Source organism: Tamandua tetradactyla, chromosome 4, assembly GCF_023851605.1.
Source record: "Tamandua tetradactyla isolate mTamTet1 chromosome 4, mTamTet1.pri, whole genome shotgun sequence".
In the NCBI taxonomy this organism is placed as follows: Eukaryota; Metazoa; Chordata; class Mammalia; order Pilosa; family Myrmecophagidae; genus Tamandua; species Tamandua tetradactyla.
Window position 1 is genome coordinate 38,138,344 of NC_135330.1, and position 27,527 is coordinate 38,165,870.

Sequence of the window (27,527 nt, forward strand, 5' to 3'; positions counted from 1 at the left end):
GTGACTGAGAAAAGTTCACTTCTCTCTTCTGAGATTTAGTTTAATTCGTTTCGGCTCCCTTTTAAGGGGGTGACAGCCTCCAAACAAGGAGATGAACCACTGCCTGGTTTGATTTAGAGTCTTTTGCGTAATCTAAATTTTAACATTCTAGAAGAAGTTAAAAAGAAATATTTCTCTAAAAAGAGGTCAGTACCAATGAAGAATGTGTGATGCTACCTGCTAGAAGATTCTCTGAGTTTAAAAGATTAAAGCTGACTATTTGAAGAAGACAATCTACAACAATGGGCAGGATTCTTTAGTTAGGAAATGGCATTTACAACACAGCCTTTATTTATTCCTTCAGTAATTTTTCTTTTGGGGATAATGCATGGTGCTTCCATGTTCAGATATCATTGAATATTCTGTTAATTTCTTCTTTTTTTAAAGTGTTATATTGGGATCTCTTAATCCCAGCCAGAAGAATCCCTTACAGAGTTCTGTAAGATTTTCAGCATTCATGTGAAAAGGAAGTGTTGCTGGATACATTATTTCCATGTCCTGATGGAGAGACTAGATCAGGAAGAAGAAAATGTGTTTACTGTTTATTGAACCTTTATTGTGTACCAGGGATGTTGTGATAAATGCATTACCTTACTTAATTTTCATAACAAACATAGAAAGTAAATACTACTGTTATCTATTTTCTACAGTGGAGGAAATGAGACATGGAAAGTAGTGTGACTTTCCCAATTCCTACTGCTAGGAGATTGGAGCCAAAGTTTAAACCCCAATTTACCATTGCCACTTCCAACCTGTCCTCTCTAACGCAGGTACTGGATTCATTGACAACGTGACCCTGATATCAGCCCGCCCTGTCTCTGGAGCCCCAGCACCGTGGGTTGAACAATGTGTCTGTCCTATTGGGTACAAGGGGCAGTTCTGCCAAGAATGTGCTTCTGGATACAAAAGAGATTCAGCCAAGCTGGGGCCTTTTGGCACCTGTATTCCATGCAACTGCCAAGGGGGAGGGGCCTGCGATCCAGACACAGGTGAGTGAAATGATACCTGGGCCAGCTGGCTGGGGTGCAGCCAGGGGACTGGGGTCTTCCATGGAAGAGGAGAGCTGAGCAAGGGAGACTCTGCCTAACTCATTTTGGAGATGAGAGAGAATTAAGGAAAGTAGGGCAGGAGTCAGGGAAGACGACAAGGTGCTTTATTACACTCGATCCTTTCTCATTGTAGAAATGCCACAAGGTTGTGAGAAAGGTGCTGGGTTACAGGAAAAGGCTGTCAGGACTCAGTGCTGGGTGGGGGAGTTGGTGTTGGGTTGCAAGGATTGTATGGGGGAGATCAAAGGCAGTGTCAGGGCCTGAATGAATATGCGGACAGGTGGTGTCAGGTGTGGAGGGCAGGGGGTCCAGAGTTAGGCTATGGTTAGTAAAGGAAGGGTCTGCACACGTAGTATGGGAGTGTGAGGGTGGGATTCAGTGTTGTGGATTGTGTTTAGTGTTGGCACTAGGGCAAGGCGAATGCCAGTGTACAGATGCTTTGGGGAAGGCTTCAGGTAGGCAGGCTCAGAATTACAAGCTCCAACCCCCAGGTATCAGCCAAAGGAAAGGAAATGTATTGTTTTACCCTGCTTACTTCTCTGCCCCTCCATTCTTCCCCGGCCTCCCTAGGAGATTGTTATTCAGGAGATGAAAATCCTGACGTCCAGTGTGCTGACTGCCCCATTGGTTTCTACAATGATCCGCAGGACCCCCGCAGCTGCAAGCCATGCCCTTGTCACAATGGGTTCAGCTGCTCAGTGATGCCCGAGACAGAGGAGGTGGTGTGCAACAACTGCCCCCCAGGAGTCACGGGTGAGGCCGGGCACCTGCTCTGCAGCCGCTTCTTCCTGTCCCCAGGCCAAGAATTTGGGCAGATAGCTCCTCCTCCAAGGAAGTTACTTAGGGTTAGTCTAAATGTCCTTATTATAAAGATAAGAATATGCGGTGTCCAAGAGGTAAAGTGACTTAAGCAAAAGGCAGAGTGTATAGTTATAAGAGGAAACATAAAAAGTTGTTTCAGGGGGGTTTCTAATTACCATATGAAGACAAGCTTTGAGACCAAATGCATGGCTTAACTTAGTTTCTGTAAAGAAACCATGGTGAAGAAGGCAAACCTAGTGACCGTGTACATTTCAGCCTCCACCTGCCAGGCAGGGGAAAGAAGAATTCATTCTTCAACTGCATTCTTGGAGGTAGCGCACTTGATCTTACCACTTGCATGGAGCGGCTGGTTAACTGGCAGGAAGCCTCCTAGGAGTGCTGCTGGGTCTGAGATCTGTGCCCCACTGTGGACTGAGAGAGCCAGCCCCTGCCATGTGTGCCTGATCCTAAGAGTGTTGTTCTCGGGTCTGGAAGGGGTAGGCGGTGGGAATGTGTTTCCCTGGCTCCACTAGAGGGTGACTTGCTACTTTCAGCCACTGGGTCTGGTCTTGCTGCCGGTGGGTGCTAACTCGGACTTGGCCATTTGTTCCTTCCCAGGTGCCCGCTGTGAGCTCTGTGCTGAAGGCTACTTTGGGGACCCCTTCGGGGAACATGGCCCAGTGAGGTCCTGCCAGCCCTGTCAGTGCAACAACAACGTGGACCCCAGTGCCTTGGGGAACTGTGACCGGCTGACAGGCCAGTGTTTGAGGTGCACCCATAACACAGCAGGTTTCCACTGCGACCAGTGCAAAGCAGGCTACTTTGGGGATCCCTTGGCTCCTAACCCAGTGGACAAGTGCCGAGGTAGGACAGTGCCCCAGACAGGCTGTGTGTAAGTTGTGTATGTGAGTGTGTGTGTGTGTACATGTCAGCTTACTAATGAGCAAGAGTTACTATCTTGATCTTTGTTTTCTCTGACCAAACTGACCTGCGAAGAACCTGAACCTTTTGCCTGTCTAGGCTTCAAGATCACCTTAGCTACAGCAGGGCCAAAGGATCTTGAACGGGTTAAAGCTGGGTGGAAGTGAAAAAGGTCAAGTTTACATTCCTAAGTGGAAGAGGAGATAGAAGGGGGCCAGAATCCCATGCCCAGTCCTGAGGCTGACAGGCAAGGAAGTGGCTGTCAAACCTGTTGTGGGAGTGTAATAAATGACTGGCACATATGCCTGAACAAACTGAAGCAGGGCGGGGAATGGGCTATAAAGTTATTAAAGAGACCCTCTCAGGAAGTCCGTGTAATTGATGCATAAAAAGGTAATAGTCAAATGTTATCCTAAGGAGGCTTGACTTCAAAGAAGTAGCTATCATGAAGCATTCCTGAGTGCTGCTTCAGATCAAAGTGTGGACGGGCTCCTCACTCAGTCCTCTCGCTCAGCCCTCCTTTCAAATCTTTTCACTTGTTATGATCTAGAGGAAAGTTCAGTGCAGAGGAGACTCACCCCTTAGTCACAGAGGCCTCATACTGGCCCTGGCGCCTAGAATCTGGGGCGCTTTGGTATGAAGTCCAGAGTGGCTCCAGGAACCCAGCTTGGAAGGGTTCTGCTTCCCCAGGAGTCCCAGAGGTCAGCAGGGAGCCCCAAGCTCCCAGTCACAACAGAGTCTCCACCCCCTTGGAACGGCTGAGGACCTCTAAACAGCCTGGGGCTTCTACATGGGAGCAGGAATCCCTTGGGAATTCCTGGGCCAGCCCAACCCTGATCTCAACCAACTATCAGCTGTGATGTGTTGGAAAGCACCCCATAATAGGAAGAGCCTACACTTGACATCAGCAGTATTGAGTTCAAGTTTTGGAAACATACCTATTGCATTACTTTGAAAATGCCAATTAATCCCCCTGAGCCTCACTTTCCTCATATGCACAAGTCCTATTTAACTCAAAGTGGTTGCATATGAGAAAGCATGTTTTAAATTTACTGTATGATTCTAGCCATAAGGTGCTATTCAAAAGGACTCCACTGGCTTTAGACCATACATTTCTTCACTCGCCTATCTTTTATCACGTACCCACTATGTACCAATGTGGAATTAGACTCTGAGGTTATGATGATAACTAAGACATTCTAATAAGGAAAGACACACAAATATGTATGCAAATAACTGCAGTACAGTTAGATGTGATAATATTATGGATAGAATATTTTGTAAGCATTGAAGGTAGAGCAACATCGGGACTCATAACTCCTCTCACCCACTGTTTTATCTTCAGTACCTGGCACAAAGTAGATGCTCAGTCAGATTTCTGCATTTTCAACATCAGAAGAGAGCCTAGAAGAATGAAAAGAGTGTTGACATTGAAGGTCAACACATCCAAGTTCATATTCCAGCTTGCCATTTACATGCTGTTTGATCTTGGGCAATTTAATCAACCTCTGTGAGCCCACATTCTTCATTTTTAGAATAGGAGAAGATGTCTACATTTAAAATGTCTGGCACATAATAAACCCAGAGTAAATGTTATTTCTCTTGTGAGCAAAGTCAGTGTGTCTGTGAAATTTCTAACAGGCTTACAACTAATGCAAGGAAGAAAATGAGTGTCAGAAAGGAGGGGCTGCTGTCCTTTCTCCATACCCATGAACTAACTTGCCAGGTGACTCCTAAGACTTATCTGTATTAGGAATGTGTTTGGAGATAAAGCAAGAGATGAAAACCACGTTAAGACAAATCAACAAGGGCAAAGGATTATTTTCCATTGGTGGCCTGCCCATCAAGGTTTTTCCTTTGTCAGACCTCCAGATTCTGGAGTTAGCTGAGTGTGAATACTCCCTGTCTCTTATCTCTAGCTTGCAACTGCAACCCGGTGGGCTCAGAGCCTGTGGAATGTAGAAGAGATGGGAGCTGTGTCTGTAAGCCAGGATTTGGAGGCTTCGGTTGTGAGCATGCAGCATTGACCAGCTGTCCAGCTTGTTATAATCAAGTGAAGATTCAGGTGTGCACGCCTGGAGGAGCCTCCTCCCCCATCACTGCCCCCACACATCATTCCCGACCCACCTCCTCGCAGAACTTTTAAATCTTTAAGTGTCTTCTAGGTAATTCATAGGTCTAGGGCTATGCTTCTCTCTTGGGGGCGAGGCTGTGGTGGTGGTGAATTTTTCCACCTTTAAACATCACTGTATTAAAAACAATTGCTACATAATAGTAATAATACTTCATGTACATGTGTTCATGTACACCACTTTCAAAACTCCTTTTGCAGATGTAGTCTCATTTGGTGCTGATGTTAACATAGTCAAGTTGGGAGAAAAGGCATTCTCACCTTAGCGTTAGATGATCAAATAAAGCCTCGGAAAATTTGTAATTTTTCAGTCACATGGTCGGGTGGAATTGGGAATCCCACCAACATTTCCCTAGCTCTGAGTTCAGGGATTGTTCTACTATTATATGTCACTTTGCAGCTGGAATTTTTACAAGAGATGTCCTCAAAAAACAAACAAACAAACAAAAACCATGAAAATGTAAAAGATAAGAGGAATTCAGAAGGTGTCAAGGCCGTTCAGACAACAATGGCCTCCCCAAATTCCTCATTCCAAATTCCAGAGAAAAATGAATTTCTTCTTCTTATTATTTTGCTGGGGTGGGGAGTGGGGGAGGAAGAGGTCTGTGCTGGTTTGAAAGGATATATTTATCATGAGTGGTTGTTAGGCTGGATTAGGTGGAGGCATGTCTCCACCTATTTGGGTGGGTCTTGATTAGTTTACTGGAATCCTATAAAAGAGGAAACATTTTGGAGAATGAGGAAGATTCTGAGAGAGCAGAATGACACAGCCACAAGAAGCAGAGTTCACCAGCCAGCAACCTTTGGAGATGAAGAAGGAAAATGCCTCCTGGGGAGCTTCATGAAACAGGAAGCCAGGAGAAGAAGCTAGCAGATGACTCCATGTTCACCAAGTGCCCTTCCAGATGAGAGAGAAGCCCTGACCATGTTCACCATGTGCCCTTCTCACTTGAGAGAGAAACCCTGAACTTCATCGGCCTTCTTGAACGCAGGTATCTTTCCCTGGATGCTATTGATTGGACATTTCTATAGACTTGTTTTAATTGGGACATTTTCTCGGCCTTAGAACTGTAAACTAGCAACTTATTAAATTCCCCCTTTTGAAAGCCATTCCATTTCTGGTATATTGCATTTCAGCAGGCAACAAACTAGAACAAGGTCCAAAGAAAATTCCAAATGTAGAACAAACACAACCTGTTTTAAATTTGTCTATTTAACAAAACTTGCTCTAGTTCGCTAGCTGCCGAAATGCAATATACCAGAAGCAAAATGGCTTTTAAAATGGGGAATTTAATAAATTGCTAGTTTACAGTTCTAAAGTTGATAAAATGTTCTAATTAAAATAAGTCTATAGAAATGTTCAATCTAAGGCATCCAGGGAAAGATACCTTGATTCAAAAAGGTCGATAAAGTTCAGGGTCTCTCTCTCAAGTGGAAGGGCACATGCCAAACACAGTCAGAGTTTCTCTCTCACCTGAAAAGGCACATAGTGAGCACAGCATCATCTGCTGGCTTTCTCTCCTGGCTTCCTGTTTCATGAAGCTCCCCAGAGACATTTTCTTTCTTCTTCTCCAAAGGTCACTGGCTGGTGGACTCTCTGCTTCTCGTGGCTATGTCATTCTCTGCTCTCTCAGAATCTCTTACTTTCTCCAAAATTTCCTCTTTTATAGAATTCCAGTAAAGTTATCATGACCCACCTGGAATAGGTGGGGACACATCTCCACCTAATTCTGTTTAACAACCACTCTTGACTGAATTAAATCTCCAGGGAGATAATCTAATTAAAGTTTCAAACATACAGTATTGAATAGGGATTAGAAGAAACAGCTGCCTTTACAAAATGGGATTAGATTTAAAACATAGCTTTTCTAGGGTACATACATCATTTCAAACTGGCACAAACTTCATATGAATTCTTTCTTGCCAGGCACTGTTCTAAGAACTTTACAGACATTAATTTAGTTCATGTCATAACTCTCTGAGGTAGTAGTATCACTATCTCCATTGTATGGATGGAGAAAGTGACTGCCCAAGGCCACACAGCTGGTGAATAATGGAGCCAGGATTCAAACTCAGAGAGTCCAGGCTCCAGAGTCTAAATTCTTAACTATTATGGCAGGGCAAGCATTTCTGAACTTCAGCTCTTAGTCCCCGGCTACCCGTACTGGGTTGTGATCTCTGTCTTCTATTCTGATCATCTTTCCTGCCTGGTTTCAGATGGATCAGTTTATGCAGCAACTTCAGAGTCTGGAGGCTCTGATTTTAATGGCTCAGGGTGGTGGAGGAGTACCCAACGCAGAGCTGGAAGGTCTGATGCAGCAGATGGAGCAGGCTCTCCGGGACATTCTGAGGGAAGCCCAGATTTCAGAAGGTGAGGAAAGCCTGCTTCCCTTCTGACAGGAGGATTCAGGGTCCTAGAAAGAACTGCCATGCTAGGTTATAGAATCTTCTGTGGGTATAAGTTCAGCAGGTGTCTCCGGACAGCCCCTGCAGAGGAGGAAGGACCACCTCTGACAGTCTCCTGTGACCTGAACGATGGAGATAAAAAAGCAGTTGCATGCATTCGTACCTTCGATTTTTACCATTTTGCCATAAGTCAAGCAAAGTCACATTTTTCAGCACTCTCTTATGTTTGATATCTCTGTGCTGACATATAAAGTGCTCATTCTCCCTTACCTTCTTTGTGTTCAGGTGCTATTACAGCCCTTAACCTCCAGGTAACCAAGGCAAGGAGCCAAGAGAACAGCTACCGGAATCGCCTGAATGACCTCAAGATGGTTGTGGAAAGATTTCGGGCCCTGGGCAGTCAGCATCAGAACCGAGTTCAGGACACACGCAGGCTCATCACACAGTTACGCCTGAGCCTGGAGGAAAGCGAAGCTTCTCTGCGGAACACCGTAGGTTCTACATCACTGCTGCATTAGGAGACCTGTAGATCTCACTGGCCTACTTTTTGTCTGTCAGGTTTTCTGGTGTAACTGGCAGATAGTTGGTCTTCTCTTCCATGAAAGAGCCACATTCCTTATGTTCTTTGGTGTCCTGCAATCTCCTCTTTCTTTGCATTATGTGCCTCTCCCTACTTCATTTATTTCTAACCATATCCTCATCTTGCCTTGCTTTCCTTCCTTCTCTGTGCATTGATAGCCCTCAGAAGGTAGGCTTTAGTTCTGTTCATCTTTGCATCTCAACTTAATGTTTGCTGCATGAATGAATGAAAGCAAAAAGAAGGAAGGAAAGGAGGGAGGGAGAGAGGGAGGGAAGTAAGGAAAAAAGGGGAAAGAAGGAAGGGAGGGCGAAAGAAAGAGTGAGCCCAATGAAGAGATAGTTCTCAAAATGGAAAAATAAACTGTTGCCAGCATGATTTTCTTCATGATGTAGTTTGGTAATACGGCAGGAGGAAGAAATTTGTTAGAGTACCCTTTTATTTCTGAATAAAGAAAGCAACGGATAAAGGAAATTGGAAGATAATATGATACCATGCTGAGGAAATGAAGTATTTAAAGATAACATGTTTTGATTTTTTTCTCTATTACAAACATTATATGTTTGTTGTAGGAAATTTAGGAAATAAATAAAATTCCCCTACAATCCCATTATGAATAAATAACCATTGTTAAAACTTGGTATATAATCTACTGGACTTTAAATATATATAAAAATATGTACATGTGTATATATATTTTTATACACATGTATATATGTACATAAATATAAATGCACCTATACACAGACTGTTTTTTGTGTTTATTTTTTTGCATGGGCAGGCATCGGGAATCGAACCCGGGTCTCTGGCATGGCAGGTGAGAACTCTGCCTGCTGAGCCACCGTGGCCTGCCCCACAGACTGTTTTTGAACTTGGTTATTCTTGTCTATATACCCTTTTTTAAAAAAATGAGAAACATGAAACGAATGATCATGATGAATAGAGTCTCTCGATGGAAGTGTCATCCTGCATGACAAGAAATGGGCCCTTCTGACAGGACAGAGGCTGAGCCCATTTGGTGTGCGGCCTTGACCAATTCTCCTTTTTTTCTATAGAACATTCCTCCCTTGGAGCGCTACATGGGGCCAAACAGCTTTAAAAGTCTGGCTCTGGAGGCCAGGAAATTGGCAGACAGGTAAGCAGCTCTGGAGGGCTTCAGGATGTTTCTGCAAAGCCGAACTTGAACAAGACTGTAGGGTATTTAAGGCCAAGCACCACGTTTACTCTTTCCGGGCTCCTTTGTAGCCATCCCTCTGTCTTGAGGCAATTTTTTAGCCACTTGACTTTTAGTGGATATAGGTAGCCACTGGGCAGGGGCTTTGGGCAGGAACTGGAGGTGAAGACTGTCTCTCTCCCAGATTTCTCTCTGACTCACAGTATGGCTTTGGTATATGTCAGATGTGATTCCTCAGGCTATGTGAGATGAATCAGCCCTTGGAAAAGAACAGCTCTGCAGCTTTCAAGGACTCGCAGCTCCCACACCAAGCCTGGGAACAAGTAGCAACAAGTAGTTAATTAGCTTGTTGGGGACAGTCTGTGGGGGTGGTGGGGGGGCGGGGGCTTCCTCCTGAAACCCAGCACTGCGAGGCCGCACTGATAATCCAGGAACACAGGCAGCTCCAAGCATTCACTCTTACCTCTGAATATAAATCCTGCCGTGTTTAAGAGGTTTGCTCTTAGCAGAGTGCTCAGCCGGATGGTATGCTCTGTTAATCCCAAATAGAATTCAGTTAGCAAAAGGGGGCTGGCTTGTATTTTTGCAGTATGAGCTGTCTCCTGAGCTTGCTTTCATAGCGTTCCAGAACCCAGCGCACAAAAGCATCCGGGGGACTTTTATTGACAGGCTTTGACCCCTAGTGGTGGCCCAATTTAGACTGGCAGTAAAAGTCAGCAATCTGTTGGATCCTGGATGGAATAAGATTTAGGCGTTTTCCTCCTGCAGAAAAAGAGTTTCTTGATAGTTCTAATGCCATCTACCTGGGCCGATTTCTGTCTGACTTTTTTAGCCAATCCAGTTCTATATTCCTCTCCATTTCAATGAAAGATCTAAAGGAAGCCCTTTGCTATTAAAACTCCACTTCTTTGTTTTTAATCTTTTCAGCCACGTTGAGTCAGCCAGTAATATGGAACAACTGGCAAAGGAAACCGAGGATTATTCCAAACAAGCGCTCGCACTGGTGCGCAAGGCTCTGAGTGAAGGAGGCGGAAGCGGCAACCTGCCTGGCTCTGTGGTGCAAGGGCTTGTTGGAAAGTATGTTTCTACGGGTCCTCGAATGGACAAATAAAACCTGGATCCTTCCAGGATAGAACGCAAACCACACTTAAGGGGCACCATATTTCTTTAATAACATTAGAAGTAATAGTAATGAATAGGCAAGATAATGAGCGCGTTAACTTTGGGGGAAAGCAGCTGACTTTAAAGCTGAAAGAAACAAAGGTAGATTAATTTAAGTAAAGTTTGTGCTTTGACTGAGAGATTGCAATGCTTGGAGACATGGTCACCCTTTGTGGTGTTTGAACGATTTGGGTAAACATATCTAATGGTATGGGGGAGATAAAAATACTGTATTATTTTTACATACACTGGGGATACTCAGGTTGAAACCTTTTGACCCTACCTGTATAAACCACTGGATTTATGCTTGGGTTGTAAAGAGATACATATCTTACACATAACCTTGTTTGATTCTTCTGTGTAATTCATACACAGAAGAATTTTTTTATTTTTATTTTTATTTTTTATCTTTATTTTATTTTTATCTTTAAACAACATAAAAGATTTTTTGCTTTTCTATAAGGGGTGAATTCTCAAGGTCTTTTTTATTTCCTGCTACAGATTGGAAAAAACTAAGGCCCTGGCCCAGCAGTTGTCCAGGGAGGCAACTCAAACTGACAGTGAAGCAGATAGGTCTTATCAGCAAAGTCTCCGCCTCCTCAATTCAGTGTCTCAGCTTCAGGGAGTCAATGAACAGTCGTTTCAGGTGAGGGCATCTGACCTATGTTTTGATGTACAGAAGAAGGATCACAAATGCTTTCTTCTCTGGAGGTTCCATGATACCATTCAACCATTTGGCTTTTTTTCCATGTTGAATTTTCTTGCTTTAGATTAGAAAGAACCTTTATTCTTCTCATTATCCATTACCTTGTTCTTAAACCCTTGTCCTGTCCTCTGAAAAGAACTTAAAAAGATTTGACATTCTGAGCCTACTGGTGGGTAATATTTTTATGTCTCTTCCCTAGTTCTAGAGGCTGGTGAAACTGATAGGAAAATATAAAGCTTGATGTTTAAACTTGGGTCCAACCTATAGCATATCTTTTGATGTACAGCCTGCCTAAATGATACATTTCAAAAACCATTCCATTTAGAAGACTTGTTCTTGTTAAATGTTTTGCATTGTTTCTACCCATCAGTTTCATTAACTATTCCAAACTTGAATTAAGAAGATTCAGTTTTCTACCTACAATAAAAAGCACTCACAAGGATTCCCACAAAGGTTCCATAAATATGTAAACTAACACATAAAATGTTACCATTTCTCTGAACACAATAAGACAGAGACATAGTCCTTTTGACTCTTGGAGGACCCACTGCCTGACTTTCTTTGGGCTCATTACCTCATTTCAGTTGGGCTTTGGGCCTGGATGACTAGTTATTATTTTCTTGGCTTCTTAAGGTTGTTGCTGTTTTCAGACAATGATGCTATGCCCTAAGAAGGCTGGTATGGTAACAAGATGGTGAATGGAAAGTTGGACTCATTCATTTCTTTGGGCTCTCAGGGAGAAGCAAAGAGGATCAAACAAAAAGCTGATTCTCTCACAAGCCTGGTGACAAGGCACATGAATGAGTTCAAGCGTGTGCAAAGCAATCTGGGAAACTGGGAAGAAGAAATCCAGCAGCTCTTACAGAATGGAAAGGATGGAAGACAGGTATCCTTTTGACAATTCCTTCACTCAACAAACATGCATTCAATGCCTACCATGTGAATAAATATCAGAAGAGGAACCATCAAAAGTTCTCTGAAGATCATGTGCCACTCCTTACAGAGGCAGAAAATGAGACTCAGAGACCTTGATGTAATTAGCTTAGCTCTGCCCAATGAGTCAGCCATAGAAATAGGACCCAGGTCTCCTAGGAGCTATTTTGGGCAGAGGTCTGTCTCCTAGCTCTGTTCCAGGAAGTACCTAGAGCTTACAAGTATGTTTTGCAAAACTTTTCACGTCCCTGACAGTGAACTAGAGCTTGAGGCTCTTCTCTGTGTGGGGTGTATCTTTGGATTATAAAGTTTGCTCTGTCCCAGATTGTAGAGGGATTTGCTGTAGTGCCCCTAGATTCTGAAGTGAATCACGGAACTCTGTCTTCTGGAAGAGAAATGGGTAGGGCTGATTTTGTTAGAAGGAATGCATTTCCTGGGTGTATGTTACATTTACTCTAATCTTGTTCTGCCTGCCTATTTACAGAAATCGGATCAGCTGCTCTCCCGTGCCAACCTTGCTAAAAGCAGAGCTCAAGAAGCACTAAGGATGGGCAATGCCACTTTTTATGAAGTTGAACACATCTTAAAGAACCTCAGGGGTGAGTAGCTTAATGTTGAGTGACTCAATATTTTAAAGGTACAGTCATAATTTATTGTGAATCATCATATATCTCTCTAAGTATAGGTACATTGAAGTACTAAGAGATGCTTAATAAATATCTTCCTATAGAAAAAATGTTTGTTAATACCTGATAGTGGAAAGAGAATAAAACTATACATCAGAAGGTTTGGGTTCTGATTTCTTCTAGGCCACATGACCCAATTGACTTAGCAGTGTGACCATAGGCAAGTCACAGTAGCCATTTTTTTTTTTTGACACATGGTCTGGGAATTGAACCCAGGTCTCCCACGTGGAAAGCCAGCATTCTGCCACTGACCCACCCATGCACCCGATAGTAGCTTTTTTATTTTTATTTTTATTTTTTATTTATTTATTTATTTTTTTACACGGGCAGGCACCGGGAATCGAATCCAGGTCCTTGGGCATGGCAGGCAAGCACTCTTACCTGCTGAGCCACCGTGGCCCGATAGTAGCTTTTTTAAAAGGGAAAAGGTTGAACTAGGTGATAACTCAGGTCCCTCACAGATTCAACATCCCATAACTATACAGATATTTTCTCTTTTCTTTTGTAGCTGCATTGGTTCCAATATGGAACCAATATGGTTGCTGTGCAGTAATGACACAGTGAGCTTTGTCATAGCATCTGGGTCCCAGGAGACTTGGGTTTGGGCCTTACAGAGGTTTTGGTTAAAGCCTTTTGCTTCTTCACTAAAGAATGAAACAGAAGGATTCTTAAACTCGTGGGATTTTTTTTTCACAGAAATTACTTCTCTGAACATCGTACCTAAGCCCTGCCTTCTGTCTTTGATAGCTTAGAGCTTAAGGCTATGAATTGAAATTTGGGGCTTCAAAGATTCCACCTGCTACTGATCTGTTTTGGGATCTTAATACTCTTGTGGTGATGGAGACACCCAGGGCAAGATTCTAAGCAAAGGACTACATATGGCTCTTTCAATGCCTTCTTTAAAAACTTCCACAACTTCCCCACCCTCACCTCGGGGTAGTAATAATGCTCTCAGCAATTTTTCCTCAAAACTTCAGCCCCTTTCACTCATTTGAAAGTTATTTTTCATCTTCATAGCAGTGTTTTCCTTTGCTGCATTTCAGAATTTGATCTACAGGTTGAAGACAGAAAAGCTGAAGCTGAAGAAGCCATGAAGAAACTCTCCTACATCAGCCAGAAGGTTGCAGATGCCAGTGACAAGACCGAGCAGGCAGAGGCAGCCCTCGGTAGTGCTGCTGCGGATGCCCAGCAGGCAAAGAACGCAGCCAGCGAGGCCCTGAAGATCTCTGGCGAGATAGAACAGGTAAAGAGAAGTCGAGATGTGGCTGGATGCATCTTGCACGAGTAGTGTGATGAAAAGAGACCACTGGGCTCTTGGTGGCCCATCTGGCTCAGAGTCCTGCTGTGGTCCAAAGCGGCTCCAGATCCATGTGGCTGGACTTGTGTTGTATTAAGTCACAGGTTGTCTCACCTGAGCCCTACAGCCACCCATTTTTCAGCTCCCCTTTTTGACAACACCAAGAGATGAACCACACAAGGTTGTTTGTTATATAGGCTATTATATTAATTTCCTAGGCGGCTGTTACAAACTACCCAATGGAAATTTGTCTCACAGTTCTGGAAGCTAGAAGGCCAAAATCAAAGTGTCACAGGACCATGCTTCCTCTGAAACTTGTTGGGGGTGAGGGTGAGGGTGGGAACCCTTCCTTGCCTCTTTTAGCTCTTGGTGGTAGCTGGCAATCCTTGGCCATCCTTGTCTTCTACAAGAGCAGCTGCATCACTCTAGTCTCTGTCTTGGTCTTCACATGGTCTTCTGCTCTCTGGTTTTCTGTCTCAGTGTCTCTTCTCTTCTTTATATAAAGACACCAGTCAGATTGGATTAAGGGGCCACCTGGCTCTGGAATGACCTCATCTTAACTAATTACATCTGCAACAACCCTATTAGTAAATAAGGTCACATACTGAAGGACTGAAGTTTGGGGCTTCAGTATACCTTTTGGGGAGAGGCAATTTGACCTGTAATGGCTATCATCAATGACTTGATTTCAGGGTTTGAAATTCTAGAGTTTTAGATTCCATGTTGCTAAGTCCTGTGTCCAAGCTCCACCTACTTATTCATTTTTCTCTTTTCTTCTACTCTACACAGCACTTTGCTTGGTACTGGGGATGCAGAAATGCCACAGACCTCGTTCCTCCCTTCAGGGAGCATTCAGTGTAGTGCAGGGAGACAGACAAGTCACCCTTACAACATATGTGGTAAACACCACAGTAGAAGGAGTGCTTCTCAGCTGTTACTTAATCATGAATTCTAGAAAGCTTATGCAATTCCAAACAGAAAGCCCAGAGGGAACTCTTTATATCTCGACTGCTTGGTCTGACTCCTGGACCACTTGGTAACTTGCAAAAACAATGTCTAATTTTCAGTCCTTTGATGGTAGTATTTGATGTGCCTCCCCTTTGTACAGCTTCTAGCATAAAGACACCTGCAATTTGGTACTCCTAATGGCTTATAGATAAAGATATTGATGAGCCCTGTCCAATAAAAAAACAAAAACCCGAAGCTGTACCCCATTCATTCTCTGCACCCCAAACTCAACTCTCTCAGGGATCCTAGAAAAGTAATTCGAAACTCTGTGGCAGCAAAGAAATATGACAGAAAACTGTGTGAGTTTCTCATCCTCTGGGTTTTCCCAAATGTTTCCAATTGTGTTCATCATTTGGTGGGCGTTGAACTGAGACAGAAGCAGTGTCTCACTGCTGACCCTACTACTCCCAAGAGACAGACCCCCATTAACTTGTCTGATAAAGAACTTGGGAAAGGGTGTGTTCCCAAGTCTGACTTTCTCATTGTTCATCTAACTTACTCCATCACGGCCTGGATGCAGCTGTATTTTTTCTCCAGTTGTCTCTGGGATGTTTTTGTGCCTTACCCCTAACTCTCCTTCCGTTCTTGGCTCCTTTTCTTCTCCCAGGAGATAGGGAGTCTGAACTTGGAAGCCAACGTGACAGCAGATGGAGCCTTGGCTGTAGAGAAGGGACTGGCCACTCTGAAGAGTGAAATGAGGGAAGTGGAAGGAGTGTTAGCAAGGAAGGAGCTGGAGTTTGATATGGATATGGATGCTGTGCAGATGGTGAGTTCTTGTTGCTTTCCACGGCAGGTCCCTTCATCTTGCCAAAATGGTAAACACCCTTGCAAGATTGGCTTGAATTTATTTTTCCTCAGGTGATTACAGAAGCTGAAAGAGTTGACACCAGAGCCAAGAATGCTGGAATTACAATCCAAGACACACTTAATACCTTGGATGGCATCCTACACCTGATAGGTATGTGGCGTATCCAGCCTCCTCCCACTGCCTGCCCCAGGTCTTTCCCTCAGAGTTTCACTATAATCTGACTATGGTGTATGGGGGTGTTAACTTTTTAAAGGAAGTTTTATTTGTCTCCAGCCCCAGATCCTTTGGGCAGGTCACTTTACATTGTCTGGACTCTGTTTTACCATCTCTAAGATAGGTCACTAAGCACGTATTATCCTTGATGGTAGTGGTTTTTGGGTCAAAGAACTAGGTGCATTCAAGGAACTGCATAGCTAAAGAGGAGACGGGCAGCTTGAGGATCCTGCTAAGCAATCTGGACTTGATCCTTGTCTTAGTGTGCCAGGGCCACAGGACAGATACCACACACTGGTTGGCTTAAGTGACAGGAAGTTATTGCCTCGTGGTTTTGGAGGCTAGAAGTCCAAAATCAAGTTCTTGACAGGCCATATCTTCTCCGGGAGTCTATAGTGTTCTGGTGTCGGCTTGGTGCAATCTTTGGAGTTCCTTGATTACAACTCTGCTTCCGTCACATGGCAGTCGGCTTCATTCTCTGGCTTCTTCTGACTTCAGAATTATATTGACTCTGTCCAAATTGCCTCTGCCTTAGAAGGCCTCCAGTCATATAAATTAAGGCCCACCCTGATTCAATTTGGTCTCATCTAAATAAAATACTTGGGGATCCTATCACAAATGAGTCCTTCCCTTAAATAATATCTTCAAAGGTCCTATTTACAAATGGGTTCACACCCATAGGAACATAGATTAAGATTTAAATGTGTCTTTTGTGGGGTACATGATTCAATCCCCAACAATTCTGAGAAGACAATGGGTGGTTCTAAGTGAAGGGTAACATCATCACTGCATATTTCAGAAAGAACACTAGGACAGCTGAGAGGGAGAGAGCTTGAAGGGGAGTTAGGCAGAAGGCAGCGTACGCCCATGTAGATTTTTTAAATAATAGAGGAGACAGATGATGGGAGCCTGGTCTAAGCCACTAGAAGTGATGAGTGAAAAGATGAAAAAGAAGATTCTCTAGTCTGTGAAGACAAGAAAGAATCTTTTGCTGATTCTGTTGCCTGTTTCTCTCCCAAACTACAGCTACAACCGTATGTAAGTAGTTGAGAAAACTTGAACTGTCTGAGAAGATAACACAGAACATTGTCCACGAGATGGTGCAAAATCTTAGGGTAAAAGGGGTTTGAGGGCACAGTGTGCCAGGGAATCAGGTTTTCCCACAGTCATTCCCCAGAGAAAATTGATTTCAACTTAAATTCTGAGTTTAGGTGGAATTGATTGGCCTTTTTTATCAAGCTTGGACTAGTGCAGGTTTGGAACTAGGGATTAGGTCATAGATATAACAATGTCAGAAAAAGGCCTGGCTCTATTTTCCAGTTCAGTAGAATGACTGAAAAACCTGATTTTTCTGCAGAGTGCTGTCATCACCGTAAGAGATCAGTATTGTCAGTGGTGTTTTACTCATGGGTCACTTGCAATCCAAAAGAGTAAAATACCTTCTAAATGCACAAACAACACCCCAGCTGAGATTTTAGCAGCATTGTGTAGTACTCTGAAAAAGATAATGAAACAAATGGGGCCTTTAAACAGAAAACAAGAGAATGGGGAGAGAAGGGTAGGTGGGAACTGTTGAACATTTGCTACGTACTATGTCAGGTGTTTTCATGGTGTGATTTTATTTAAATCTTGTAAAAGTTTTATGAGTGGGTTTTATTGTTTTATCTTATAGAGGAGTAAATTGAGGCTCAGAGAGGTTAATAAAGATTCTAAGATCACATGGCAACCTGTGTAGGCAGAATTCAAGCCCGACCATGTTCTCTTTGTCTCAAATGCTCATGCTTTTTTTCTAGAAGCTCATGCTGCCTCCAGATGGACGTGGCTGTTTGTCCCCAAGTTTATTTAACTTTCTCAGCATGTCACAGAACTCTAAATTCTTGAATTTTCCCCTGCCCCCAGGTGAAGAACAGCTCCATTGTATAAACATTCTTATTATAGTGTTGTTTCTATTCTACTAGTGTCCTTCAGTCCATGAACTGTTAAATATTAATTGCTCTAAGTATAATTTAAAACAAAAAAACTCATCTGATCAAATACCACCACTGTAGCTCAGATATATGAAGCAGGCTGACCTTGGATTTGAATTGATTGAGGGCCGCTCGTGCCTATTTGAACCAAATGGGTCTAGCCAGTTACCCTTCATGCTGACAGTTTTAGATAGTTAATGAGTAAGTCATACTTGAACAAATAATGTGGCTTTATTTCATATTGGAAATAAACTATTATCTAGCCAGATTCCCACTGTTTCAGGCCAGAATTTAGTCTTACATCATTTCCTAACAGCTGGAATCCATCCCCTAAATAGTAAAGCATACCTTGGCCTCTAGAAACCCTGAAGCCCAGCCAGTTTCTAAAGGTCTTCTAATAGAAGTGAAATATTTCCTTTGGGTGGATCATAAAATATAATTTGGAGGGGTCTCTGATCCTAGGGGTGCGCTAAGCTAGGCAGACACCTTGGACAGTGCTCAGTCCTCTATGGCCTTTCACCTTCATCTTTTCAGAGCATGAACTGTTGACCCTAATTGGAAATGAGAAACTCAAGCTTCATATTGCTGAACTATAGAGCTCAACATTTGAACTGGGCTGTTTACAGCTCAGTAAATCAGTTAGTATTCTCAGAATTTTTCCAGATTATTTTTTTAATTTAAAAGAATCCTTTTAAATGCATGGCATGCCATTTTCTCTGGGCAGGTGAAAACAGGAATTAGTTAAGGATAGGAAAGAGCCCACATGTGTTCAAAGAACTCTGACCACAGGTTTTCTATGTTAACTCCTTTCCTACTCCCTAAAACAGATCAGCCTGCTGGTGTGGATGAAGAGAGGCTCATCTTATTGGAGCAGAAGCTCTTCAGAGCCAAGAGCCAGATCAACAGCCAGCTGCGACCTTTGATGTCAGAGCTGGAAGAGAGGGCACGTCGACAGAGGGGCCAACTGCGTTTCCTGGAGACAAGCATAGATGGGATTCTGGCTGATGTGAAGAACCTGGAGAACATTAGGGATAACTTACCCCCAGGCTGCTACAATACCCAGGATCTTGAACAACAGTGAAGCTCCCGTAGAGATTTCTCAATGGAGGTCCTTGGGACACAGACCACAGGGCACAGGAGCCATCTTGTGTGGGTGGGGTGAGATGGGGACATTTGAACATGTTGAATGGGCATGCTTGGGTCAACTGAACCTGGCCCCACCCTTGATATCTTGGCCAGGCAGATGTCTTACTGCACCAGTGTGATCCTATTTGCTTCCTGAAGCTGGGTAACAAGGCAAATAGTATTGGGTATGAGACTGATCATGGTCCTAGATCCCAAAGAGTACATTGGATGGAAGGACAAACCACATGGGCAAATGTTTGCCTGAGAATGGTCATAAACTGTGAGTTCTGGAGCAGGAACTAGAGCTGTTTGGTTATAGCCAGCTTAATCTTTAAGCAATGTGACAAAAGTAACATTTTCTGACTTTTTCTAGGCAGAAAGTTCATCCTAATGCCAGAACAGAGAGTGAATTCCAGTCACACTGTGGCCAGTAAAATACTATTGCCTCACATTGTCCAATGTAAGCTTCTTATTTATCAGAGGTCCTTCCATCTACCACCAAGTACATTAATATGTCCTCCACTTTCAAGCTGGAAGAAGGGAGCAGTGATGGAGAGAGGAGCTAAAAGCCTGGCCCGTTTGGAGCAAGGCCACCTTCTAGTTCTTCTGGATCTGGGAGCGACATCCTTTCTCCTGATGATGCCATGGCAACTTAAAGGCTACATTTTTATTAAAGCATTTCCTTACCAGTACAGCAAACGTAGGGCAAGTATTTACTTTTGGGTTTCCAAGTGATAGAAATAAGTGGCCTGGTCATTGAAAGAGGTAAAATTATCTAGAAGATTTATTAATCCTAATTCAATCCCACTCTTCAAACAGTAATAAAAATATACATCTATGTAATTTACCTTATTCTTTCTCTTTTCTTTTAGCTGAGAATGTTCCTACCCACACTTGAGCTGGGTTTTCCATTCATAGTTCAATCCATCCATCTATCCTTACAACAAATATTTATTGAGTACCTACTGTGTGACAGGGGCAGGGGGAATAGTGGTGACATAGTCTCTGCCCACACAGAGTTGATTGCCTAATGAGGAAGATGGACATTTAAAAAAGTAAATTTAAACTTACAAATCTTGTTCATCATAAGCTGTGTTTATTGCAGTAACCCCCTGATTTGCAACCTTTTTTCTCAACAGACCATATGTTGCAAGACACTCCCATGGGGGGCACTTGAGTTTTGGCAAAACCAAGATAGGTCTGGGTTGTGCACATTTCTCTGCGTTCCAGCTGTTACTCTGCGCCTTTCTCACTACTGATTGCAACAGACTGTTGAGTCATAAGACCAGTGGGAATTGCTGGAGAAACCAGAGGCACTTGCACCTTGGCTTAGAAGACTTGGTGCTGCTTTACCTCTGTATTTCCTTGGCTTCTCATGGACATGTTTTAAAATAAAGAATGATCATTAGATGCCTGTGGTCAGTTTCTGATTTATTGACCTCTCAGCCTAGGGTGGAGGTACTAGAGTCAAAGAAACTAAAATGCCACAGAAATAACAATGGGTCCCAGACTTACAATCTTCAACTTCTATTTCTGAGTATCTCCTTTGCCCTATCCAACCAGGAAAGCAACTTACCAAATTTAACAGCTACTGTCTCCTACGTATGAAGAAGGATTTATTTCTGGAATAATTCAAGCTGGGGTTGGAGGAGTAATTAATGTTTTTGTCTTGTTTTTCATTGGCTAGAAAATGAAGATAAAATCAATTGTTTGTGGTACATTATCATACTTTTTGACCAGTTAAAAAATGTTAACCCCCAAATTGGCCATTTACCCAAGTGGCTGAGGAAAGGATTCTGCATCTGTCCACATTGACTCCCCCAAATCTGACAGTTCTGACCATTTTGTTTTGTTTTGTGTAGAAGTGAGCTTATAAATCCTGTCTTAGCATACTCAGTCCCACATCCTTTTACAAATGTCTCATGGTAACTAGCAACTAGTGCCCAGAAAATGGATATGCACTAATCAGAATAGATACTGCTATACCACATAAATCCAAAAATGTGCAATGTTTAAAAACAATACATGTTTCTTATTTGTTCCCGTAACAGATTGCGTAGAGAGCACGTTGGCAGGGCGACCCTCCACATATTCCTATCAGAGACTCTGCCATTTACAATGTATGACTTACAAGTTTGGCCTAGGGGGTGTCCCTCTTCCAGTCAAATGGAAAAACAAAAGAATGAGACTCATGGGAGGTTTTGGGGTGAGCCCTGAAAGGGGCTGCTATCACTTCTTCTCATATTCCATGGCCCAGAACTCAGTCTTACGATCCTATCTAACTGCAAAGGGTGTGGCAAATGTAGTCCCTTTACTAGGAAGTCATTTCTTGGAGACAGTTCCACACTATGGAATGGGAGTGTACATCAGTGGTGAGTGGCTACCTATCTCAGCAAAATGTAGGATTAGATAATATGTATTCTAGGGAACTTGGTGAGGGATCCCATTAATTAATGAATAAGGCACATGTAATCATAAAAGGATTTCTCTGTGGGATAGATTGTTAAGAAAGTCCTAAGAATGTCTTCCCTGACAAATGGAAGATGATACCTTAATAGAGATGGGGAATGGAAAAGTCGCACATGGGACTCCATTGGTCCCTCATATCTGAGGATCTGATAGTCTGCCCCTAAAAAATAAAAAGGGGGATGCAGATAAGAGATAGTCTAAGAAGGACCTAGCTTCCTGTTGCCAGTCTTCATATATTGGACCATGCCAACTTAAAGGAGCTTTCCTTCCAATTTCTCATCAGTGTTTGTAAATTTGCAATTGGAAAACTTTCTTGTACTGCTCCTCTGAGAAATTTTTGGTTTATTCTGCTATTGGTAGGCTCTTCACACTTCGTCATCTACTTTGACTCATAGGGATTTCTGTTTGGAGAGAAGCATAGACATGAAACTGCCCAAAGACTATAACTTTTCCTTAGCAGATGTAGTTCTGATCTTATCCCAGGATGTGGTTTTTCTCCAGTACTCCTGGGAGGCTGGAAAAAAGGGTAAGAGCATAGTTAGTAATGTCCAATGTTTGGGCCAAGTTTCAAGGACCAGGAATATGTTTATTGTGTCTTCTTTCAATGTTTTGCATGGCCCCGGGAATGTTATGGATTCTCGCTGTTATTCAATTTTCCAAGCTGGAAAGCAAAGCTTAGTATTTTTCTCTGCTTTCTTTGTACTGTTGACCATGTGGAACTTCCCAAGAAATTCCAAGAAGCTTACTAATGGATCATTAGGGCTGAAATGTGTATGTATATGCATGTTAATTCATATTAGTATCTATATTTTATAAGATTATTTAAGTTAGTACATTATACCATTATTTATATTTGATTTTAAACAAGTTCTCATCACTACACTGTCAAGTCAGAGATAGACCCAGTGTTTAGCTTTGTGAACAAAATAGCAAACATAGTCCAAGTCATCAATATACAAGGCTTATGCAGGTGGGTTTGTGTCACCAAACCCACATGTCTACACACGAGGCTGGCTAATCTCAATTTTAAACAAGAAGCACTCTAAGAACCAAAATGATTTTTTAAAAAACAAAACTTACCGGACAAACAGTTAAACCTTAAATTAGCTGGCTTAGCAGGGAATTGCTATTTCATCTTGTGAATCACGGCTAATACTAGCTAATAACAAACCCAGTTTAGACCTAAACCAATATAGGATATGTGTTAAAAATAAAGATGAAATAAGAACTAATAATTACAGCAGGATTGAATAATTAGCTATTTTGCTTACATTTCCAAAACAAATTGCAGACTTAACAGTTTCTGTCTTACTTGAGGTCTTTCATGTCAGGAAGTTATTTCAAGTTTTTTATTTTCACAACTATATTTTTATTTTATAAATTGCTAATTTCATCTAGCAATAAGAATTAGCCACATAATACAATACAGATTAGGTAGGATCTAAGACTTGTTGTTTTTTTTAATGCCAAAACGTAGCCATAATTTATAAGTTTGCCAATTATTCTTCCCTGCGCACAATCCTTGGGTGAGTGGTATAGTCTTATATGTTACACATGTGGAATCAGCTGACCCAGGTAGAAAATCTCCTGCTCCAAGTACATTTTTACGACTGCGACTCCTTCAAGTAAGACTGTAAGGAAAAAAGCGATTAATTATTCGATCCATAAAGAAGGTTCTAGGTCAAGACATGACACTCTAGTACACTGTGGTATTTATTAACATAATTGAAACATTTCGTTAATAAAATTCTTGTCTGTAACTATTCTAGCAACAAACTTTTACTCAAAATATTTCACTGTGAAGGAGTGTTGCAACTCGAATGCAATCTTTATTAATGAATTGATTTACATAAAGCAAATCTTACTCTTAAAATGGCAGATCCAGTGACCAAAAAGTGATTCAAAAAAAGCTTCCCCCTCCCCATACCAACCCTTGAGACCATTTGAATGAAGCAGAACTCTGGGCTGTGGGTCTAGACTGAGGGAGAAGGGGCAGAGCTGTAACTCATCCCTGACCTACTGAAACAGGCTGTGAGGACACTCCAAACCTACACTACAAGGAAACTACAAAAAGAGGAGCACACTGGGCAGCTGGAGGAGGGTGCAGACCAGATGAATTTGACAGAGTTCACTCGTCACCATTGCCAGGTGCTCTTCCTAAGATGCGCCATCCTAATTGGATGAGCTGCAAAATCAGCTCTTGTTTCTATCCTTCCCTTCTTGACTGTTGGCCCTCCTGTGGTAGCTTTGGGGGAGATCCTGAGCATTTCATATTCTACTGATTTATTTTTGCATTACGCTTTGGATGATTACAACATAATAACAGGCTTTTCTCTCTGAGTCCCCTAAAAGAATGCATATGTGTATCTGTTTGGGGAGAATAGATTTGGGTTGTTAAAGAATTGTTTCTCCCTGTAATTCTCTGCCTTTTGCTGTAAGTTTGATCTTACTCTTAAAGATTAATCAGTCCTGCTTTCTGTGTAATTAAAACAGCAAGTTCTTTTATTCTTCCTGAGAAGCTGGAACATGTGACTAGAGAACTCTGGGGACAGGTTGGCAGGGCTGAGACAGGAATGGGTCTCCAGAAGCTCTAGCTCTGGGTTTCAGGCACTTCAGTAAGAGACTTCCCTCCCCTATTCCTATGTACATTCAAGGAAAATGAAAGCATAAGGCCCCCAAAGAATGTCTGGGGGTCACTTAGGCACCCGCTAGCAGCACAGACCCTGGATGACTACTACTTAAGGAGAAGGACAATGACACAACAGGTTTCCCTCTTGCCCGTTACTCATATCAACCAAATGGGAAGGACAGCCTTTATTGGTGGGCAGGAAATGAGACTCCAGACCCCTCTTGACACTGTCATTCCAACCCATGAATTTTTATGATCTCTGAGCCAGGACAGCTTTGGGTCGGCCTCTGTACGAAGGAGCAGAACCCCAGAGGGGAAGTTAGGGTCTGGAGGTCATCCTGTTGGCACCTGGAGCCTCACCTAGACTCTGAATCATCCTTCTGGTGTTGTCTATGCCTGGGCTACAGCCATAACGTCCAGCCTTGGGGGGAGAGCAGTACTCTGACCGCTAGCAAACAAAGAATGGGGCAGGGTAGGGAGTGGAGGATTCCACGCAAGTAGGGAGTCCACTTTTCCGTTCATTAAAGGAAAGTAATTTTTAACATGATCCTTGTGACTCACCAAGTTAAGATCTGACTACATTCCTAGAAATCTATATCCTTTAATGCCCCCTCTCCTTCCCTTAACTCCCATCCACATGCCTTCCCACTGCCCGCCCCCATCTCCACCCCCACATTGAGCATGCAGAGCCCAAGTCCTTCTCATGGGTTGTGTGTGGGCTAAAGAGGTTTGAAGACAGGGCCCAGCAGAATAACCGAAGTAGACCTAAGAGACAAAGGAAATCCTTTCTTTCTCAGGTCTGCTCTTGTGGGTCCACACAACTGGCTTTATGGCTCTACCCATAAACTTTTTGCAAATGCCTTCTTTCCCCAGGAAATCCAGGACCCTGTTTTCCCATGTTTCATTTCCTGCCTTGTGGATCTTTTGTTTGGATAAAGACTCTTTCCTCTTTCTTTCCTCAGCAACAGTATCATCCTAAGCATTTTCAGTGTCCTCATTAGCCTTCCACAAAGCAATCCTTTCTTGGTTTCAGAGGGTCAGTTTCTGGGATTCCCACCAAGCTGTTGAGATTTCTTGATTTCTAAAGGGTACCTTGCTACGGCCTTCCTCACCATCACCCTCCGCCTGGCACAAACAATGCCAAGTGTGGGGAGCACCTGGGCCAGACATAATTTAAGAGAAAGTTACCAGGTAAAGGCTTGGGAAGGGAAGAAACCAGATGTTACTTGGTCAGCGTTTCAGGGAACCGGAGGGAGAAAAACCATGCTATACAAAAGCATAAGGTTGGAGAAAAGATATCCTTTCCAGGCTCTGTAAATCCTGCATGGCCTCGGACCAGCCATTTAATCCCATGAACTTCTGCTTCATCCTCTTTCAAAGGGGAATGGTGGATTGACTGAGCTTTCAGGTTTTTTCCAGTTTTATGATTCCATGAGTCTTAACCAAACATTGTGACCTAAGAATAGGACCTCTCTCCCATTCTCTGGAGATTATTTCCATAATCCAAGAGTAACACCCTCCTTGATGCTCTACTGTGTTCCTCTGCTGAATCCAGTTCCTTCTTCTGGAGGTGATCAAAGGATGCTGCTGATGCAAAAGTGTCTGAAGAACACTGTCCCTGGGTCCTTCCTTCCTAACTGCCACTAGTTTTTGATAAAAGACATCTTACTCCTTGGGGACAATTCCTCAAAGACAACCAGAAACCCAAGAGCTAGACACTGGATGAAAGTCATAGAGCATAAGATCTCCTTTGGGCTCTCCAAGTAGAACATGAGTAAGGCCTTAATAACTAAAGATCCTGTCCAACCATATTTTCAGGGGCAGCAGAGAAAGGTGGGAATATGGGAGAAGAGGGTGAAACTGATAAAGTCCATTTGGCTTAGTGGTTCCTGGCCATGCCAGGGCCTCTCTTGTGGGAACCCACTCCATCTTTTGGACAGATCTCACCAGGTGGTCACTGCAGTTGCTGGGTATGCAGGAAATATGGTCCAGTTCCCAGAAACAGGGCCTGACTTGACCTCACGTAGTCTATGTGTTTAACCTCAACTAGACAGGGTGAGAATCATCAGTTTACATCAGAGTAACAAATTGCATTCTCCTAAATCATCTTGGGTTTATGTTATGGAAGATATATTTTCCAGTCCAATGGGTAATAAATAATGCCAATTAGCAAAAATCTCTAAGATTGAGTGAATTTCTAGTGTGTTTTACTTAAGACATTACTGCATTACCAGGATTCGGCTTTGCATTGGGATTCTAAGAAGCAGGAATGTGGCTAGGTATGAATCCCAAGGACTTGACTGGTAATCTGAAATTTCCTTGGAAATTCCTGGACTGGTAGGGAACCCACATTCTGCCTATCAGCTATAGCCCAAATAAGTAAAGATACAGATACCAACAGGAGGTGCTCAAGAAAAAAGGATGGACTGACTTTGTGTGATCATAGGCCCAGAGCGTCAAGAAAACTGTCTTCTAAACTAAGGAAATGGACTCAAATTTTTATGAGAAACCTGACTATTCCCAGATTTGTCTCCCAGATTTCAGAACCTGAAGGTCTCACTCCTGGCCAAAGAGTGTGTGTGTGTGTGTGTGTGTGTGTGTGTCTGTGTGTCTGTGTGTCTGTGTGTGTGTTCGTAGAGGGGAGGTGGCTTGGCCTTCTTTACTGAATGCAACCTTGATGCAATTACTGAGTGCTGAGGTTGGCTAGGGTAGCTTATCAAAACGTAAATAATACCACAAGAGTGCATCAAAGACTACAAACATAAAGAACCATGGACACTGATTTCATCGAAGTTCTATGAGAAGTGGAGGGGAACAAAAAGAAAGAAAGAAAATAGCCCTTTGTGGTAAAGGGCATCCTGGGAAGGCGAATGCCGGAACCGCCTCCCCAGAGCATGCTGGGAGGATGGGCACCAGAGCCGCCTCTCTAGAGCATGCTGGGAGACAGACACCAGTACATCTCCAAGGACTGCACTTCCCCCTACTCCTACCCCTGTTCCCTCACCCACCCCCAATCCGGAGACTAGAGGAAAGTTTGTCCAAAGATGACTGTGGAAAAGGGAATGCCATGGTTCTTTGCAGGTCCCCCACACTGTGGGGGTTAAGTCAGCAAGTGGGGAGGAACAGTCAAGATGAGGAGATGGAGAAACAGAGAGTCAGGAGAGAAACAGGGGACTGACACAGACTGGAGGGGCCACTGTGTTGGTGGAGGACGAGGGAAGAGTGGAGCAGAGGGCTGCGGAGGTGCTAGCCCGAGGCAGTGATGTACAGCTGGCTCTTGAGGATGTAGTCGATGACTGGTTGGGACAGGTAATCCACGACATGGCCATCCCCATGCTGCAGGGCCAGCCTGGACAAGAAGAGACAATAGATCAGATGACTGGCCCTGAAGCAGGTCAGGATGACTGGCCTATTCACTTTCTTTGAG

The 27,527-nt window shown here is 43.1% G+C and overlaps 2 protein-coding genes and 1 long non-coding RNA gene across 5 annotated transcripts in view; 1 reads left to right on the forward strand and 2 right to left on the reverse strand.

Moving 5' to 3' along the window:
* Positions 1–20,412, forward strand: part of LAMC2 (laminin subunit gamma 2) — a 55,970-nt gene extending 35,558 nt beyond the window's left edge. Inside the window, exons 9-23 of the mRNA XM_077157199.1 lie at positions 810–1,028; positions 1,659–1,841; positions 2,508–2,753; positions 4,730–4,875; positions 7,159–7,312; positions 7,633–7,838; positions 8,980–9,059; positions 10,026–10,175; positions 10,761–10,905; positions 11,702–11,851; positions 12,383–12,497; positions 13,628–13,827; positions 15,497–15,655; positions 15,748–15,847; positions 18,705–20,412. Of these exons, the coding sequence (XP_077013314.1) occupies positions 810–1,028; positions 1,659–1,841; positions 2,508–2,753; positions 4,730–4,875; positions 7,159–7,312; positions 7,633–7,838; positions 8,980–9,059; positions 10,026–10,175; positions 10,761–10,905; positions 11,702–11,851; positions 12,383–12,497; positions 13,628–13,827; positions 15,497–15,655; positions 15,748–15,847; positions 18,705–18,958 (2,507 nt within the window). The 3' untranslated portion in view covers positions 18,959–20,412. The remainder of the gene's footprint in view (positions 1–809; positions 1,029–1,658; positions 1,842–2,507; positions 2,754–4,729; positions 4,876–7,158; positions 7,313–7,632; positions 7,839–8,979; positions 9,060–10,025; positions 10,176–10,760; positions 10,906–11,701; positions 11,852–12,382; positions 12,498–13,627; positions 13,828–15,496; positions 15,656–15,747; positions 15,848–18,704) is intronic.
* LOC143680737 (uncharacterized) lies at positions 315–10,242 on the reverse strand. The gene is made up of 3 exons (XR_013174153.1): positions 9,562–10,242; positions 4,159–4,214; positions 315–549 (listed from the first exon to the last, which is right to left on the reverse strand). It is a non-coding gene; the product is annotated as an uncharacterized LOC143680737 (long non-coding RNA).
* A 2,461-nt stretch (positions 20,413–22,873) lies between the features above and the next one.
* The window catches only part of NMNAT2 (nicotinamide nucleotide adenylyltransferase 2), a 169,722-nt gene continuing 165,068 nt past the window's right edge, over positions 22,874–27,527 (reverse strand). Inside the window, exons 12-13 of one of the 3 annotated variants that reach the window (XR_013174154.1) lie at positions 25,289–27,449; positions 22,874–23,102 (exon numbers count right to left, since the gene is read on the reverse strand). Coding sequence is in view for 2 of the 3 variants with exons in the window: in XM_077157202.1 (XP_077013317.1) it covers positions 27,347–27,449 (103 nt within the window). In the remaining variant the exon portion in view is untranslated. Of the gene's footprint in view, positions 23,103–23,171; positions 27,450–27,527 lie in introns of those variants that run through there. The other 2 variants (XM_077157203.1, XM_077157202.1) reach the window with 2 other exon arrangements.